Raw genomic sequence first — 17,269 nt, 5'->3', positions numbered from 1 at the left:
GCAAACGCAGTCAATTTACACTCACACTGAGGTGCTTGGGTGGTCAAGGGGGAGTGACTTGCAGGCTTAGCAGGGGGAAGTTGGAATAACATACTACTCTGTTTAGCATACCAACCTCCTTCAGCCCTCATCACACCAGCACCAACTCCACATGGTAGCAAAATAAGCATCATGAAGCACCGATGCTATCAATACTACCTTGTTTAGCACCTCTCAAATTCATCTCAAGTCTTCATGTTAAGACCCATTTGTCTCGTCGCAGGTATTGTTACAAACCTTGTCTTGGGTATTGTTGCACACCTCATTTCATATCTTAAAGTTGTCAGATGTGTCTGTGATGTTAAGTCCCACCCAAGGATTATCTTATCCAATGTGGATTAATGCATAGCTGATACACGCATGCTTAAGGAGCTTCATCAGTACTCAGAGGTGGAGTTACTCAGACCCCACCTCCCTTTCTATTTATAAAGTGCATCAGCTATGGCTTCATAAACCTTAAGAAGTACAGTGGACCCATACTAACTTCCAGAGGAATCCTGCAACTCATATTCAAAAGACAGTCCTATTTGTGGATAGCTTCATGACACCTTAGGAGGATGTCAGCCAACCACACTGCTATGATGGGCTGGAATCATGGACTTGTACCTTTGGTGATGGTGGTGGTGGTTTAGTGTATGCTTGATCAAAATCTACAGAGGCAAGAGAAAGAGGTGTGTTATATTTTGTCTTGATAGTTGTTTATAATATTAAGGAAACTGACCAGGCATTTAGTGATTGTGGAGGATTTCATATTTCCAAAATGTTGAAAATTTGTGGAGTTTTTAATGTTTGAATAGGCTCCATCAAAGATAGTCTTTATAAATGAGACTTTGAAAGATAATGATGAAGTGACTGGTGGTTGTTGCAGCCCAAGTATCAAGGGATGGATATGAGGTACTTTGAGGAATAGAAGACTGTTTGTTGAGACTACAGAGAAATGTTATTTTTTAGTACCACTCTCTGCTGATGGTCTGTTTATCATGCTGAATTTTGTCTGGTAGCATTTCATATTAATAACTTTAATCTCCTTACCTATTTACCATGTTTCAGACTTTCATATACTGGGTCTGTATGGGAGATAATTTTCCTCTGACAGGAGAGTTGCTTGATCTATATAGGGCATATTTGATTAAGGCAGGGATCAAATGGCAACACAGGGAGCATTCTGTTGAGAAGGAAGTGGTGAAAGCCAGTGAGGATTGTGATGCACTTATGATGCCATTTATGAGTAATGTTAACATCCCAGACATGAGTCACTTGTGTGTTTTTTTATGTAAGAAGGTAAAGCTGGCCAAAGACAAAACAAAATGAATAAATAAGGCCCACTTAGTTGCCAGTCCCAAGTCTGAAAGAGTTAGCCAAAAGAAAGGGATAAATGTCTTGAAACCTCCTTCTTAAATTAAGTCAAGTCATAGAAAGTTGGAAATACTGAAGCAGGCAGGGATTTCCAAAGTTTACCAGAGAAAGGTATGAATGATTGAGAGTGCTGATTAAGTCTTGCATTAGACAGTTGGACAGAATAGGGGCAAGGGGAAATAGGAAAACTTTGTGCAGCGAGGCTGCAGGAGGAGGGGAGGCATGCAGTTAGCAAGATCAGAAGAGCAGTTAGCATGAAAACAGTAATAAAAGGTAGCAAGAGATGCAACATTGCAGCAGTGAGAAAGAAGCTAAAGACGGTCAGTCAGAGGAGGGGAGTTGATGAGATGAAAAACTTTTGATTTCACCCTATCTGATATAACTGTGTGAGTGGCAGAGTCTGGCCTGGGCCTGTAGGTCTTGGTGACACTTGATCTTAATTCTTAGGTGGTACATAAGTGATGCAGTCCATGAGACTATGAGGTGATTGCTGTGTCCAGTAGGAATTATGTAGGTGTCAGAGAGAGAGGGGGGAGGCAAGAAGAAATAGGAATTCTATTATGGTCACTGTGAGGAGATTACAGTGAAGTGGTGTTGTGGTAGATTTGCCTACAGTAAACCTTCTATAAACTGGATCGGTTGGCAGAATCCATTCATCAAATATCCTAGGATCCAATTTATTTGAAGTTTTTTAATATACCTAAGAATGGTAGTAATATTCTGAAAAAAATATTAGTTAATTGGAATGATTAAAACAGTACATATATTTATCCACTTAAAACAAAGACAAAATGAAGAGAGAGGCCACATAGCCCTGTGAGATGTGTTCATCAAGAGTCCCCATGTCCCCACCATATCAGGGTGCACATATCACCTGTGAGCTCCTGTAAGCCATGAGTGACATCATCACCCTGCTGTTGTGCACTATGGAACACTCCTAACCTTCTGGCATTCTCCAGACCCAATGCCCACTGTAGTGTTCTCTGACTAGCCAGAAATCGGATGGAGAAGTAAACCAGAACTGTTCGTTACTGCTGTTTATTATGTACAGACAAGCGAGCGGAGATGAGTCGAGCGGTGTGTGTGTCACGGAGTTTCGGTGCCGACTGACTGGAGAGTGATCCGCTGAACACCCAGGCTGTGACCTCACACCGTCCAGCTGGGGTCAGGTCACTGCACCTGGCCCGGCTTAGCGGGAAAACAGCGGGGTGCGAGGAATCCCCAGGCAGTGATCTCGCCTAGCCCAGCTGTTCTCAGGTAGTTCTACACCTGGGCCAGATTAGCGGGGTAACAGCATGGTGGTAGTAGTGGTGGTGGTAGAAGTAGTAGTAGTAGTAGTAGTAGTAGTAGTAGTAGTAGTAGTGAGGTTCACTACAGTACCGCCCCCCTCCCCCATAGAAGGAGGGAAAAAAAATGAGGTATAAGGGGAAAAGGAAAGCAAAGGTGAGTAGCAAGGAGCCTCTAAGATGCCTGGAAAAAATTAGGGGGTTGGCTTAACCTGCCAAAGTGGGTGATGACGCCCGGAGAAGTGATAGGGGGTGAAGGTGAGTGAACAATAGGCTGTGTAGCAGGAAGGAGAGGTGATACAGGAGGAGGAGATGGTGGCTGGGAGACAGGCGGGGTGGGTGGTGGTGGTTGGGGGCTTGCTGGCGGCTCATGGTCTGCCAGGGGGCGAGGTGAGGACCCCTGCTCCGACGTTACTGGAATCCCTGCGGTGGCGCCCCGTGGCGGCAGGCAGAGCAGTGCCACCTCCCTGGGGTGAGAAAGGCGTAAGGGCTCCACCACTGGAGGAAGGTGCTGCTTGGGGAGCAGGGATGGCACCGCGGGTGGAGTAGGAGGCAGGTGAGCCGCCTTCACCCGGTCCCGTGAAGCGACGTACAGGTGACCCTTAATCTCGAGGGTGACATATTTCTTGCCCCTGTGCAGCACGCAATATGGGCCCATATACGGCAGCTGGAGAGGTCCTGTGGTAGCGCCAGTCCTCAGGAAAACAGCTGCCACATCACGGAGGTCCGCCGGGAAGTGGGTAGGGCAGGAGGGGGGTGGACAAGGAGGAGTGGGCCGGAGGTTCGCCATAGCCTGCCGCAACACCAGAAGGAAGGCCAGGGCGTGTCCCCCGGGCGGCCCAGGTGCCGCGAATTGGCCAGGAAGCCTCCAGTCCTCCCCCGTAGACCAGCTCCGCCGGAGTGTGATGCACATCCTCCTTCTCCATGGCCCTCCAGGTCAGAAGGATGATCGGGAGGGCGTCAACCCAGCTACCAGGATGGGGAAGGGCGCGAATCACCTCCTTGTTACACCACTAATCTGGCCCAGGTATAGAACTACCTGAGAACAGCTGGGCTAGGCGAGGTCACTGACTGGGGATTCCTCGCACCCCGCCGTTTCCCCGCTAAGCCAGGCCAGGTGCAGTGACCTGACTCCAGCTGGACGGTGTGAGGTTTCAGCCTGGGTGTTCAGCAGATCACTCTCCAGTCAGTCAGCGCCGAAACTCCGTGACACACACACCACTCGACTCATCTCCGCTCGCTTGTCTGTACATAATAAACGGCAGTAACGAACAGCTCTGGTTTACTTCTTCATCCGTGTCCTGGCTAGTCAGAGAATACTACAGTTGGTGACCCCGGAGTGACCTCGCCTAGCCCAGCTGTTCTCAGGTAGTTCTACACCTGGGCCGGATTAGTGGGGTAACAGCATGGTAGTAGTAGTAGTAGTAGTAGCAGTAGTAGTGGGGTTCACTGCACCACCATATATATCGCCACCGTCTGATTTAGATGAAAATAATCAGATGGTTACATAGAATCTGGTTTATCTGATATCTGACTTATACATATCCAATTTCTAGAGTGTTTACTGTATATTGGATTAGGAAACATTGCAAAAGGTATTGCTTGAACAAAAATGAATTAGTAGTGATAATTTTTGTGTACATTTCTGATGACAAGTGAGAGGAGGAGTGAATCATGTGTTTGTGTCAGTTATAAAATGTAGTAGGATGTTAGTATATTGTAATTGTTGTATAATTTGCATTCAAGCAAGCATTGTTTTCCACAAAAGTCAGAGATATAGGTAAGATTTCACATGTTCAACTATTTTGAGGATTGTATTGATTATTTGTGTGGCTTTATCAATGAGTGATGAAACCAGTACAGGCAGGTTCCTGTGATCTGACCTAATTTGTTCAACATTACACTTCCTTACACAGTGAATACTCTTACATGTAACAAGACACATTGCTAATTAGAAAAAAAAAAGGATTGTGTTCCATTCCCTCGTCAAAGGTAGTTTTTGAAGCAAACCCATACAGTAACAAGTGCAACTAAGAGATCAGTAATATCATGTTTGTATAGTCCAGTGACAACACAAACATAAATCCTATAACCAGTCATTGACATAAAAACACTGCACTGCATACCTTAACAGTGAATGCAGTAAGCATGTACCTATTTGCATATGTTTGCAAGTAATTTTCTGATGAAAGCACATGTTATGTTCAGAATGATGGAACGATAATATATAGGGAAGTAAGGGGCAGGGGGAGGAATCTGTAGCTTCTTGCAAGCACTCATAAACTCATCTCTGCACATCTCAATCATCATTCATCACTATACAGTCCAAATAACAAGGCAAGTGTTTGTAACTTCCTGGCCATTACTGTCAGTCATATTCTTGTATCATCAGATATCTTTTGCTTGTACACTAAACTTACATTATTGGTTTCTCATGTAACAAATGCTCTTATAATGGAACCTGCCACTAATAGTTACAATGTAGCCACTATTATTTTATTTTATTTTATTTTTTTTTTCTCATCTCTTGAAATTAATGTTATTGTGGTGTTCTGTTAACAATATGCCAGTTAATATGAGGTCTGAAATGTTCTCTCCTTTATCATGTAAACTTTTAGACCAGAAACTAAGTCATACAACACACAGTCGTAAGATGCTATTGAGAATGACTTCCTACACTTTATAGCTTGTACAGAGCTTTGATTAAATCTAGCAAAGAAGAAATATTGCTGTATTTCTAATAATTTGCAAGCATTTCTCCAAGCACAAGGTCTGAAGTTATAAAATTAACAATATGTTTGCAAAGTGCAAATTTCTTGCATAAAGCACTAACTCATGAATGTTGCAACAAACAGTATCCATTGGACAGTGTTCTGTTCTGCAGCAGTCATTGATGACCTTAGATTATTTGTTTTCTTTGTACTAAAACTAACCTCTCTCTTCCCCTAGACAGAGGACACACCACTCCTGCGTGTAAGTGTCTCCCTCTGTCACAATGCCATGCCAGACCCTGCTCTGTGTAATGACAACAATCAGAATTCTGCCACCAATTATTTGAGATTTGAATAAGTTTAGTGCATGAATATGGCCAGTTTGGTATTAATGCAACATGTTTGCATGACAAATTTGTCCAATGTTTTCTATCAGTTAACAGTAGTGAATAGAGCTGCATGGCTTTAGGTCTGCATTCAGAGTAAGATGCATGGATTCTCATGATTGATTGTCCTTTAGCATTAGCTGTGTCTTTCTTATGCAACAGGTGATGCCCCTGAATGCATTGTGTAAAGACTCTTAATACCTTGTTGGAAAGAAAGATAAGAGCATCAAAAGTAGCAGTGCCTTGGCATTCCACATCACCACTTGATCCTTTCAGGTATCAGGCCCACTTTCTTTGATTTTTCACTTGAGTTTATAACATTTACATTTATTTCAGAGCATGATTTTTCTGAAATATTGCTGTAAATTGAGGAACAATAGAAATAATTGGGTAATAGTAGGAAGCAATTTTAAAACTAGGTAAAGAATTTTGTAATTTTCCCATCATGGAGAAAGGGTTTGCATCTTTTCCAACCATAATCAACCGTCACATAATGGTTGATATTATGTAAGTCTTTATTCTATGGTAACAATGTGTTGATAATACACTCACACTCACACATACGTGAAGAGGAATCTGAAGAATGTCTCATAAAAATAAAGGAGAGATATTGCAAATAGTATGTATTACAAATACAAAATACATACTTTTAGTACTTGTAGGGATCAAAAATCATTATTACTTGATTGTGGAATTCATCTGTGTGCTCTTAGAAGAATCATCTCTCTGTAATATGTTGTCAGCTGCAGTGGTTAACACCCAAGATGAAACTGGTTTTTAAGAAGTTTCAATTTGAAGAGCAGTTTTAGAGTTGTTTTCTTGTATGTCATTAAGTGCAATACTTTAAGCAGTATTTCAGAAATTCATACAATCTCCTTACCTTGTGTTGATGCCCACAAGAACCTAAGTTTGATAGATGCAAGTGTCACAGACCAGCAGGGAAAGTAACAGCAGCATGTAGACCTGTGTCATCTCTCTGCCCCCCTCTCAAAACATCATGAAGAAGTAGATTTCCAAAGTAAATGCAACATCATGTAACAATGTCCAAACATTCTGATAGAGTAATGTGTATGATTGTTTCTTTTGTCACCTGCAAATTATTTGGCTTACCATTTTGTAATTATCTTTAATCTGTAACAGTATCCAGACTAGAGATCTGTTGATGAATTTAGGAACTCTGGTCTGGCAAAACTGAAAGGCTCAGGAACCAGAGATAAAAGGAAATTGGTGGAGTACTTGTGTCAAAAGTACATGTAGAATAGGTGTTATGCATTTTTGATATGTGGTTGTAATGTTCTGAATTGTTATTATTAAAACTGCCAGTTTTGAATTTTATCTTATTGTTTAAAAAGAAGTGATGATACATAACTTTTTAATAATAAGTAGTGTGTGATATTATGAAATGCAAAAATGTAATCATTGCAATTTATTCCCCATCACATTGCAGAAAGCTGTCATGTGTTGCATTATGAGTGATGTATGTGATACATAGAAAGTATAAGACCATAATATTCCTTTATATTTACTGGTAAAAAAAAAAAAAAAAACAATGATAATGTGACACCAGGACAGACTAGTACACAAGTATGTATTTATGAATATAAACCCTTTATAAATCACAACCCTCTTGTCTAAATATCTGAGGATCTGATTTATCTAAAGTTTTAGCAATGCACCTAAAAATGGTAGTAGAATTCTGAAAAAGATTGTTAGTTAATTAGAATAATTAAATCAGTGCACATATTTATGTATGTACTTTAACAAAGACAAAAGGAAGAGAGAGACCACATAGCCCTGTGAGAAGTGTTTATCAACAGTCGATCCCCCAAAGGGATGCATGTATCACCTGTGAGCTTCAGTAAGCCATGGGCAATGTCATGATCCCACTATAGTGCACTGTGGAACACTGAAACCTTATGGAGTTTTTTCATAGCATAATTTTGGAACGAAGGAACATAGGAGTAGTGTTGGATGTATACAATCACCTGTGGGAGTCGGTAAGCCATGAGTGACATCATAACCTTGCTATGGTCCAATGTGGATCACTCCTAGTCTTCCAGAAATTTCTGGATTGGATACCTGCCGTATATATTGCCGTTGTCTGATTTGAATTAAAATAATCTGATGGTTATGTAGAATAAGGTTTATCTGATATCTGACTTATACATATCTGATTTTTGGACAGTTTACTGTGTGTATGTATGTATGTATGTACGGTGTGCTATATGCTTGCTTGATTTATTGCTTCAAATTACAATTCTTGTTGCTTTTGTAACTGCTTATTATCTTGCATTTCCATAATTTATATGTTTTTTTTTATATAACTTTATACCCATTGACATTCTCTTACTCTCTTGTGCCTAGTCCTAGTATGCAGTATAAGATATTGCTGACTAAATTTGAGTACATACATTTAATCTTGACAGTCAGCCTCTGATGAGCCAGTGAGAAATATTTTTCTATAAGTCTGTACCTGTTTTTCCTCCCTCAGGTGATTGATAACAACAGTCTCAGCTGGAGCACCAGAGTGAAGGGTTTTGCAATTTGCTTCATCCTTGGTTTTGTAATGTCCTTCCTTGGCTCAGCCCTGTTGTTCCTTCCCAAAGGACTCGTCTTGTTTGCTGTTTTGTACACCTTTGGAAATATTCTTGCTCTATCCAGGTGAGTGCATTATATGCTCACAAAGTAGAATAAATTGAATGTGATGAGGCAAAATTTAGTGTTCATATCTTGTCATCATATATCGATATTAGATACTGCATTTAAAGTGAATTATGTACTATTGTGCAGTGATGTACTGCAGTTTTAGTTACATGTAATATAAACAGCTGCCTGGATACCCTTCTGTCTCAAGGCTTCCTTGAGGCTTTTGTAATTCACTTTAATTTCTGCAGTGTAGGTTGACAGCAAGATTTTATTATTTAAACTATTTGAGCAATATAAGGAATATAACAAGGGTAATGTTAACAGAATTCTTTGGACTAATAATAAGAATATGACAAAAAATAAAGTTAGATCTTAAAAAGAGATAAGCAGAAATTGGTCCTCAAGTGGAGTGGTAGATGACTAGAATAGAGTCTATACTCAGCTTTTCATTGATGTACTAAATAGATAGGGAGCTTCAGGAAGCTCCCTATATATTCAGGAATTATATGGACAAAGATGATATATTATTATGTGGATATAGATGGATAGGTTTAGTGCTAGGGCTGCTAATTGTAGGCTTACTGGCTTCTTGCAGCTCCTCAATCTTTCTTATATTCTTTATGTTCTTACTACCATTTTTTTCATTTTCTACCCTTTTGTGTCCTGCATGAATGCTATTAATACTGATTAATGATGCATTTGCCACTCAAATTATTGTTAGGAAGATTTCAGATGAAGGCACATGGATGCCAATAATATGATTCTGCATAAGGCCCCAGCACTGTAAGAATTGCTCTTTTCTTGACCAGAGATTGACTGCAAACAGGCAACGATGCACAAACAAAATATGTATTGAGAGATATTTGTAGTTATTGTTGTATCATGTATTGTACTTTCTGTTTATCTTTGCAGCACGTGCTTCCTCATGGGACCTGTCAACCAGTGCAAGAAAATGTTTGCCAAGACCCGCATTATTGCCACCATTGTCATGTTTTTGGCACTCTTCATGACTCTCATTGCTGCTTTTGTGGTAAGTTGTCAGAGAGAGAGAGAGAGAGAGAGAGAGATTAGAATAACTCCAGAACCTGAAGCTTTCTATATTACAACTGGGACACTCTCCATATAACTGTTATTACTTATGGAATATTAATTATAGTATATACAGTGCATGTAGCTGCAGTACTGGTTTAAAGTTGAATGATTCTGCATTTTACAGCATATATTTGTTATTGATAGAAAGAATGATCTGAAATTCTTCCAGTTAGATTGATGTAAGTAAAATTTAAAACTTGTGAGAAATGTTTCATGTCAGAAGGATAAAGTTAATTGACATTGATTTGAAGGGCTTCACTGGTTTCATTTTTATTTTTTTTCCAGTAAAAGATTTCATGTTTTTTTTTTTTTTAATGTTACAGATTTTCTTATGATGTGGTTGATTTGACAAACCAAAGTAGATATGGTATAGTAAAAGCTCCCAAGGTTGTAAAAAAAAAAAAAGATAAACAGATGATAGGTGGTGGGTGGATCAGATGTGACTGCACAACTCTGGTCCACTGATTGCCGGCTGGTAGAGAGTAGTATATTGTAACCAGTAATGCCCTTAGTGTTATGTTCCATGATGAAAGAACACAACAAAGGCCATACCTGAAAAAAAAAAACATGCTTAAAGACAAAATATATTTGAAAGCTGTGGTGGTGCACAGCACCTTTGTGGCACCTTTTTTCTTGTGTACTATGGTTTGACCATAAGGAAGTATATTCCTTGAGACCATTGTTGGGTAATATAGTGGACCCTCAGACGAATTCATTCCAGAAGTCTGCTCCATGTCCCAATTTTTCCAAGTCTGAAACTATTTTTTCCATAGGAAATAATGCAAATCATTTTAATTCATTCCAAGACCCCAAATTTTTACCTAAATAAATAAGAATTGAACTATGTAAATTCAATAGTATTTATCTTTTGGTGGTGAGCTTCATGGCAAGGGTCACTTTACCAGGTACAGGTAACTCTCGATTTACGCATGTTTGATTTACGCGTTTTTGGTATAACGTGACCAAAAAATATTATAATTAATTTAATTTGCGTGATTGGTTTGCTTATACGCGATTTGGCCCAACCACATTTTCAATCTGAGCGCCAGACGCAATTTCAAACTGCGCGCCAGAGAGTTCTGCAGCTGGCCGATAGGTGGAAGCTCCGCTCTTCTCGTGCCTCATTTGCAGTCTGCCAGCACTGAGTACAGATGGACTCTCTTCAATTTGCCTATAATTCACCAAGATGGCCACAAAACATCCTTCATCTTCTTCTGCATGTGAGGTTATTTTTGATAAAGTGGTAAAGCTCAGAGGAAGATGGTGACTGACTGTGGTGTGAGTGATGAAGGCAGTGACGCAGTGAGTGTTGTGTTTACGTATTCTCTGTTTTGTTGTTTTCTCATATTATTTTTTGCTTTCTCTTATTATTTCTTGCTTTTCCTTTTACTTTAAATACACTTCTAGTATTTAGAATGGTAAATGATAGAAACGTTAATTTAGCCAAATAAATAGAGTATTTTGTAGGAATTTTTTTGGACCACATCCCGCTTCCCCCCTATTATCTATTGTTTCTTATGAGAATTACATGTTTGTTTTACGCAAATTTTGATATATGTGATGCATCTTGGAACGCATCTATCACGAAAATCGAGTTACCTGTATTAAGAATATACTGAGTGGTGGCAGCACTACCACTAGCATAGTCAGTTAGTCCTGTGTGGATTCTTTGTTTCATGCCTGTTACACCATGTCACTACAGTAGTTAAGAAGTATTTTTGTTAGTTACAAGATCAATGTATATACTTATATGAATATTACTCAGCCATCCTTCCTGGTTTAGTGACTATGATCAGATGAAAAACTGGTCAAATGTCCTGACCCCAGCTGGGAATAAGAGCAAGGCAACAACGTGGAACCAAAACAAAGCAGGAACTAATGTTTACCTCCTGCCACCGGTGCTAGTGTCATCCGAATTCGCCAGATTTGATCCCCTTCGGATTGTTCCAAGTCCAAATTTGTTCCAACTCCAAGGGTGAAAAATATTGAAATTTTTGTTCAAGTCCAAATTACTACTTCCAAGAAAGCAGAAATTATCTTCACAAAATCAGAGACAAAGCATACTTCATCATTAACCTGTAAGAGGTCAGCATTGATTTACCTCCCCAATACTCGTCCAGGTCACCAATAATTCCATTTTCTTTTTTTATTCCATATAACTTAAAATGGGCATAGTTAAAGTTTGAAATCTCCATTTTTAAATGTCCCGCCGGAGCTTGAAATTTAGCTCGCTTTGTGATGCTGCCAGACGTACAACTTCTGAGCAAGGCTTTTTTTTTTATCATTTTATCGATATTTTTCTCCTACAAGACATCTGTATAATGGTTACATATTCATAAAATTAACCCATGTTTTATGAAATGAAAAATACAAAAAATATTTGTAAATACAGGCAACCCCCGTTTAACGAAGGTTCACACAACGAAATTTCGCTACAACGAAGGTTTCGTTTTACTACCATCTGCTCGTTTAACGAACACCAAACTCGCTTTAACGAAGTTTTATCCAGGTCATTTTTTCCAAATTTGAAAGCCCCACTGTATCATGCAAGCTGACAGACTTTTGAATACACCAGGAGCTGCTGGTACTAAGGCCTGCCTCAGAAGAAATCCTGAGACACCTGTAGAATAAAGATCAAGATCAAGCCTCTCGTGGACAACACAGGCGCTGCCGATACAAAGGCCTAACTCAGAAGAAATTCTGTGTCACCTGTAGCATCAAGATCAAGATCAAGATCATGTGCACCACTCATTCCCCAGTCAAAACATAACAGCGTCACCAGCAGCTCATCTTCCCTAGTTCAACTTACCACCAAAACGCCCTGCAATGTGGCCTAACGTTCCTAAGAAGACCAGGAAGTGTCTTACTCTCGAAGTGAAGATGGGTATTATTCACAGACAAGAGAGAGGCCAGAAAACTAATAACATTGCTTGCCACCATCTTGACTCCATCAGCAAGTCAGCAGACTCTATTAAGAAGGCTGGTGAGACCGCATCTTCCTTGAAAGCTGAAAGAACCACCTGAACTCGTGACTCTACAATGGATAAAATGGAAAGCCATGTGGAAATGTGGTACATAAGTTTTTTTATGCGGTACCATGATGCGCACTTTGTTTACATTCAACAGGTTGCTGGTTAGTGTATTTCCCGTTTCACTCTCCCTCCCTTCATAAAGTTAAGATCATCAACATTATAAAGTTACGTACATACATACATTAGTGTACATTATAATGACTTAAATTAAACTACCTAAATGTTTAACTTCATAATTTTTACTTTCATTAAACCTTTTACTGTACTATGATGCACTCTCGCTTTGCTTACTCTCAATGGAAGTTCAAATCAGGGGTTAAACTTGTTATAATCGGTTCGCTTAACGAAGTTTCGCTTAACGAAGTGTTTTTAGGAACGTAACTCCTTCGTTAAGCGGGGGTTGCCTGTACTGTAAATATAATGTAAAAAATAATTTGTTAAATTGGAGTAGTTTACCACAAAATATTGTTTATTATTATTTCTTTCAGTATCTAAGCTTTTTAGTATTGCAGCAGGGTGTGATATTCTTCAAAACATGGCTCAATGCATAGAGCTACATCACACTCATGACAGTAATACTGAGCGTCGCTCCGTTTTTTTGGTCGCATCAAGGTAGGGAGGGTGGGTGAGGGGGGGTGACTAACCCATGTCAGAATGGTGGAAAACTGCTGATATATGCTAGACACTTTAAAGAACATAAATACTGAAGCTGGAGGAAATTTCAAACACGTAGAAAGCGAGAAAGGGGCGAATGTACTTGTACGTGATTGACCACAGATAGTAAGCAAAGACTCCATGTACATGTATGTGGTCGACTTCTTACGGGTTAAGAAAACTACATATTAAGTGTCTAAAATGTAGCACTGAGAATAATGGCTTTAAATTAAAAGTACAGTCGACCCTTGTTTTTCCGGAATTGATGATGCAGGCACTGGTCCAGATAATGAAAAAGTCCGGATAACACAAATGGGTCCTTCATTTGTCAAACATGGTTGTTTGTCTCCTTAGACTTTTTGGGAGTGCAAAATTTTTGGCTGTTTTGGTTTCCCTGAGCAACTAAACCAAAACATACTTAATTTAAGTTAACCTAACACATAAACTAACCTAACAGTAATAGCCGAGCACATACACAAAAAAAAAAAAAATTCATAGACATGAAGTACAGGTAACTCGATTTACACGATAGATGCGTTCGAAAAGACATCACGTATTTCAAAATTCGCGTAAAACAAACTTGTAATTCTCATAAGAAACAATAGATAATAGGGGGATGCAGGATGTGGTCCAAATCATGTATAAGCAAACCAATCGCGCAAATTTAATTAATTATAATATTTTTTCGGTCGTGTATTAACAAAAATGCTTAAATTAAACACGCGTAAATCAAGAGTTACTTGTACAATGAATATACTACCACAACATGCAGCCTTGTCATGCGATGCTGACTGTGTCCACATTGCCAGCTTCACTCTGCACAGTAGCATTAAAAAGTCTGTGTCAATTGCAGAATCACCACAGCCACCCATCGTTCCTCCTGAAATTCTCAATATCAATTTTTGTGCCAGCTGCTGCATATACCACTTCTTAACTGTGACATCTAATGCAACATGTTTTCCACTCCTTACATTTTTTCTTGGTGCACCTTTACCACTTTTACTTGATGATGCATCTACACAGAATTTGGCAGAATATTCTACTGCTTATCTTTTGATTCACTAATGTTCGACACAGTTTGCTCGGCTACACCATACTCCTCACAGACACTCAAAACTCTATCTCCTTTCTCTAATTTTCTTATTAATTCCAGCTTTTAAGTCACAAATAGGGCCACTTGCTTATGTCTAACATCCTTGGGAGTCATAATTAGGAGTTCTAGGTATTGAAAAATGCACAAACTTGTTCATTGATACTAAACAACACAGTGTTCACTAGCATCAGCCGGACTTGTTTATAACTGCTTACCACAGCAGTGCTGCCATCTGTTGGCCATTTCTGGAAGTGTGCAAGGCACTCATTGCTTTAATTCATTTGTTGGCCATCCAAACTCAAATTATCATCTGGATAATGTCCAGATAAACCAAAATCTGGATAAACAAGGGTCAAGTGTATATCTTGGATTGGTAGTGTTGTCACAGTGGAGGATGAAACTGCTCCTAGCATGATGATAACTTTCAAGTTTAATTTCCTGTTTTTCAGAATATTCAAAACAAAATTTTATGATATTCCATTGATTATTAATATCTACAGGCAACCTCCGCTTAACGAGGGGGTTATGTTCCTAAAAAAACCTTCATTAAATGAATTTTCGTTAAGTGAACCAATTATGACAAGTTTAACCCCTGACTAGAGCTTCCATTGAGAGTAAACAAAGCAAGAGTGCATCATAGTAGAGTAAAAGGTTTAATGAAAGTAAAAATTATGAAGTTAAATATTTAAGCAGTTTAATTTAAAACAAAGTCATTATAATGTACACTAATATATGTATGTAAGTAACTTTATAATGATGATGATCTTAAATTTATGAAGGGAGGGAGAGTAGAGCAGGAAATACGCTAGCTGGCAAACTGTGGAATGTAAATAAAGGGCGCATCATTGTATCACATACAAAACTTATGTACCACATTTCCACAAGGCTTTCCATTTTATCCATTGCAGAGTCACGAGTTTGGGTGGTTCTTTTAGCTTGCAAGGAAGATATGATCTCACCAGCCTTTTTAATAGAGTCTGCTGACGTGAAAATGGTAGACAGTAGATGGAGTCAAGCCATGGTGGGAAGCAATGCTATTAGTTTTCTCGCCTCTCGTGTCTGTGAATAATATCCAGCTTCACTTCGAGAGTAAGAGACTTCCTGGTCTTCTTAGCAATGCTAGGCGGCATTGCAGGGCGTTTTGGTGGCATGTAGAGTGAGGGAAGACGAGCTGCTGCTGACGCTGTTATTGTTTTGAACTAGGGGAGTGAGTGGTGAGCGTTTTGTCCACGAGAGACGCTGGTGTATTCAAAAGCCTGTCGGCTTGCGTGATACGGCAGGGCTTTCAAACTTGGAAAAAATTACCTGGATAAAATTTCGTTGAAGCGAGTTTGGTGTTCGTTAAACGATCAGATGGTAGTAAAAGGTAGCAAAATTTTGTTGTGTGAAACTTCGTTAAGCGGGGGTTGCTTGTATTTTATTATCTTATGTAGTTTGTACCATGTTTACAAGTTGCACGATCTTGTTGCATCCCTAATCTTCAAGACTGCTTTGTGGGTTCAAGGAAACACATCTGAGTTTTTATAACTTTGCTTAATTATATTATTTACAAACATTTACACCTTCCGATCCTATGACAACAATGAAAAATCACGAAAACCACAAAAATTTCATCACTCTCTTCACTCAAAGTCCACCTTCAAATACCTCAGATTCTGTCATATATATCTTGAACTCAAATTCATTACACACACACAAATGACCTCATTGATAATAACAACTCTGTCCTCACTCAAACTTCTTCAAATGTCCAGATTTCTTCACAGTATTCATATTACTCAACTTAAATCACTCAATTTAAACTCAATGATAAGATACATCCGAAACACCCTACAATTAACCTTCTAATAAAAACACCACCCTACACAACCTACACAACCTACACATAATCTTTTTCCCTTTATCCAAATATGACACCAACATTTTCTGTGACTGCATTACAACTGTCTGGCTACACTTACTGGTCTTGAGATAAGCGGCGTGGCCATCTTGACCCTCTGATCTGACAGCTCTGTCTTGCTGTCATCTCGCCTTTTCCTCGGCTTCTCTCTCTGCCTCTCTGTCTCTTACACCTTGTAATATACACGCATTACTTGACTCCTTCTCTTCCCAACAACTTCTGGTTCTACAATGTTTATTTTGAATATCTTCGGTAATATCAACTTATATCAGGAACAAGGCCTTCCTCATAGCTTGTTGCTCTCTGCCTCATCCATATCATTTGCTTCTGGCAATCTCTGTTATCACCAAATATGGGGAGAAGGTTCCAGAAGCTTCTTTGGCTCTGTTTGTCTTGTCATGACTCACTGCCTCTTGCTGTACTCAGTGGTCACAGGTTCTCTTATCTATCAGATCAGTGATAGCGTCTTATAATCTTGGTACCTGCTTTTGTGTCTCTCATCTTCTTCCTTCATTTATTCTTCTCCTTTTTACATCTTTCTTCATTTCTTCATTCTTCTTATCTTCTTTCTTACATATTTTATTTCTTCGTGATTTTGAAGTCACAAGATTTGTACACAGCCTGAAACTAATCCATGAAAAAGATACCATTGTAGTTTTGGTGATAGCGAGGTGAAAATGTATGCATTTTCAATAAACTGATAGCATGCTGGGCAAAGAAAGATGAGTTGGAGTGAAAATATATAAATCAGGTATTATTTGTTCTTCTATTAATATTATTATTAATATTATTATTATTATTATCATTATTATTATTATTATTATTAATATTATTATTTTATTTTTATTTTTATTTTTATTATTATTACTATTGTTATTATTATGATTATATTATTGTTACTGTTTTTTTTCCCCATTTTATTTATTTATTTATTTTTATTTTTATTTATTTATTTTTTTTTTTTTTTCCTTCCATGTTGTTAGGATTTGATATTAATACATGAAATGTCATTATTGATATTCAGTAGTGATCTTATAAGTAACTTTTTAGAATGTGGGAGAGACTTGCATTGGT

At 38.7% G+C, this 17,269-nt stretch overlaps 1 protein-coding gene and 1 long non-coding RNA gene across 8 annotated transcripts in view; one reads left to right on the top strand and one right to left on the bottom strand.

The window, feature by feature from the left end:
• LOC123514029 (vesicle transport protein SFT2A-like) overlaps nt 1-17,269 on the top strand; it is a 53,521-nt gene that overhangs the window by 33,123 nt on the left and 3,129 nt on the right. For 5 of the 7 annotated variants that reach the window (XM_045271600.1, XM_045271604.1, XM_045271605.1 and 2 more), the window contains exons 3-5: nt 5,631-5,654; nt 8,270-8,439; nt 9,337-9,454. In XM_045271600.1, the coding sequence (XP_045127535.1) occupies nt 5,631-5,654; nt 8,270-8,439; nt 9,337-9,454 (312 nt within the window). The remainder of the gene's footprint in view (nt 1-5,630; nt 5,655-8,269; nt 8,440-9,336; nt 9,455-17,269) is intronic. The other 2 variants (XM_045271602.1, XM_045271603.1) reach the window with 1 other exon arrangement.
• On the bottom strand, nt 9,771-16,452 carry LOC123514031. The gene is made up of 2 exons (XR_006677497.1): nt 16,257-16,452; nt 9,771-10,068 (listed from the first exon to the last, which is right to left on the bottom strand). It is a non-coding gene; the product is annotated as an uncharacterized LOC123514031 (long non-coding RNA).

The sequence above is a fragment of the Portunus trituberculatus genome, chromosome 37 (assembly GCF_017591435.1).
Source record: "Portunus trituberculatus isolate SZX2019 chromosome 37, ASM1759143v1, whole genome shotgun sequence".
NCBI classification, from domain to species: domain Eukaryota; kingdom Metazoa; phylum Arthropoda; class Malacostraca; order Decapoda; family Portunidae; genus Portunus; species Portunus trituberculatus.
Note: the sequence above shows the minus strand (reverse complement) of the source record. Positions and strands in the feature narration are given on the sequence as shown.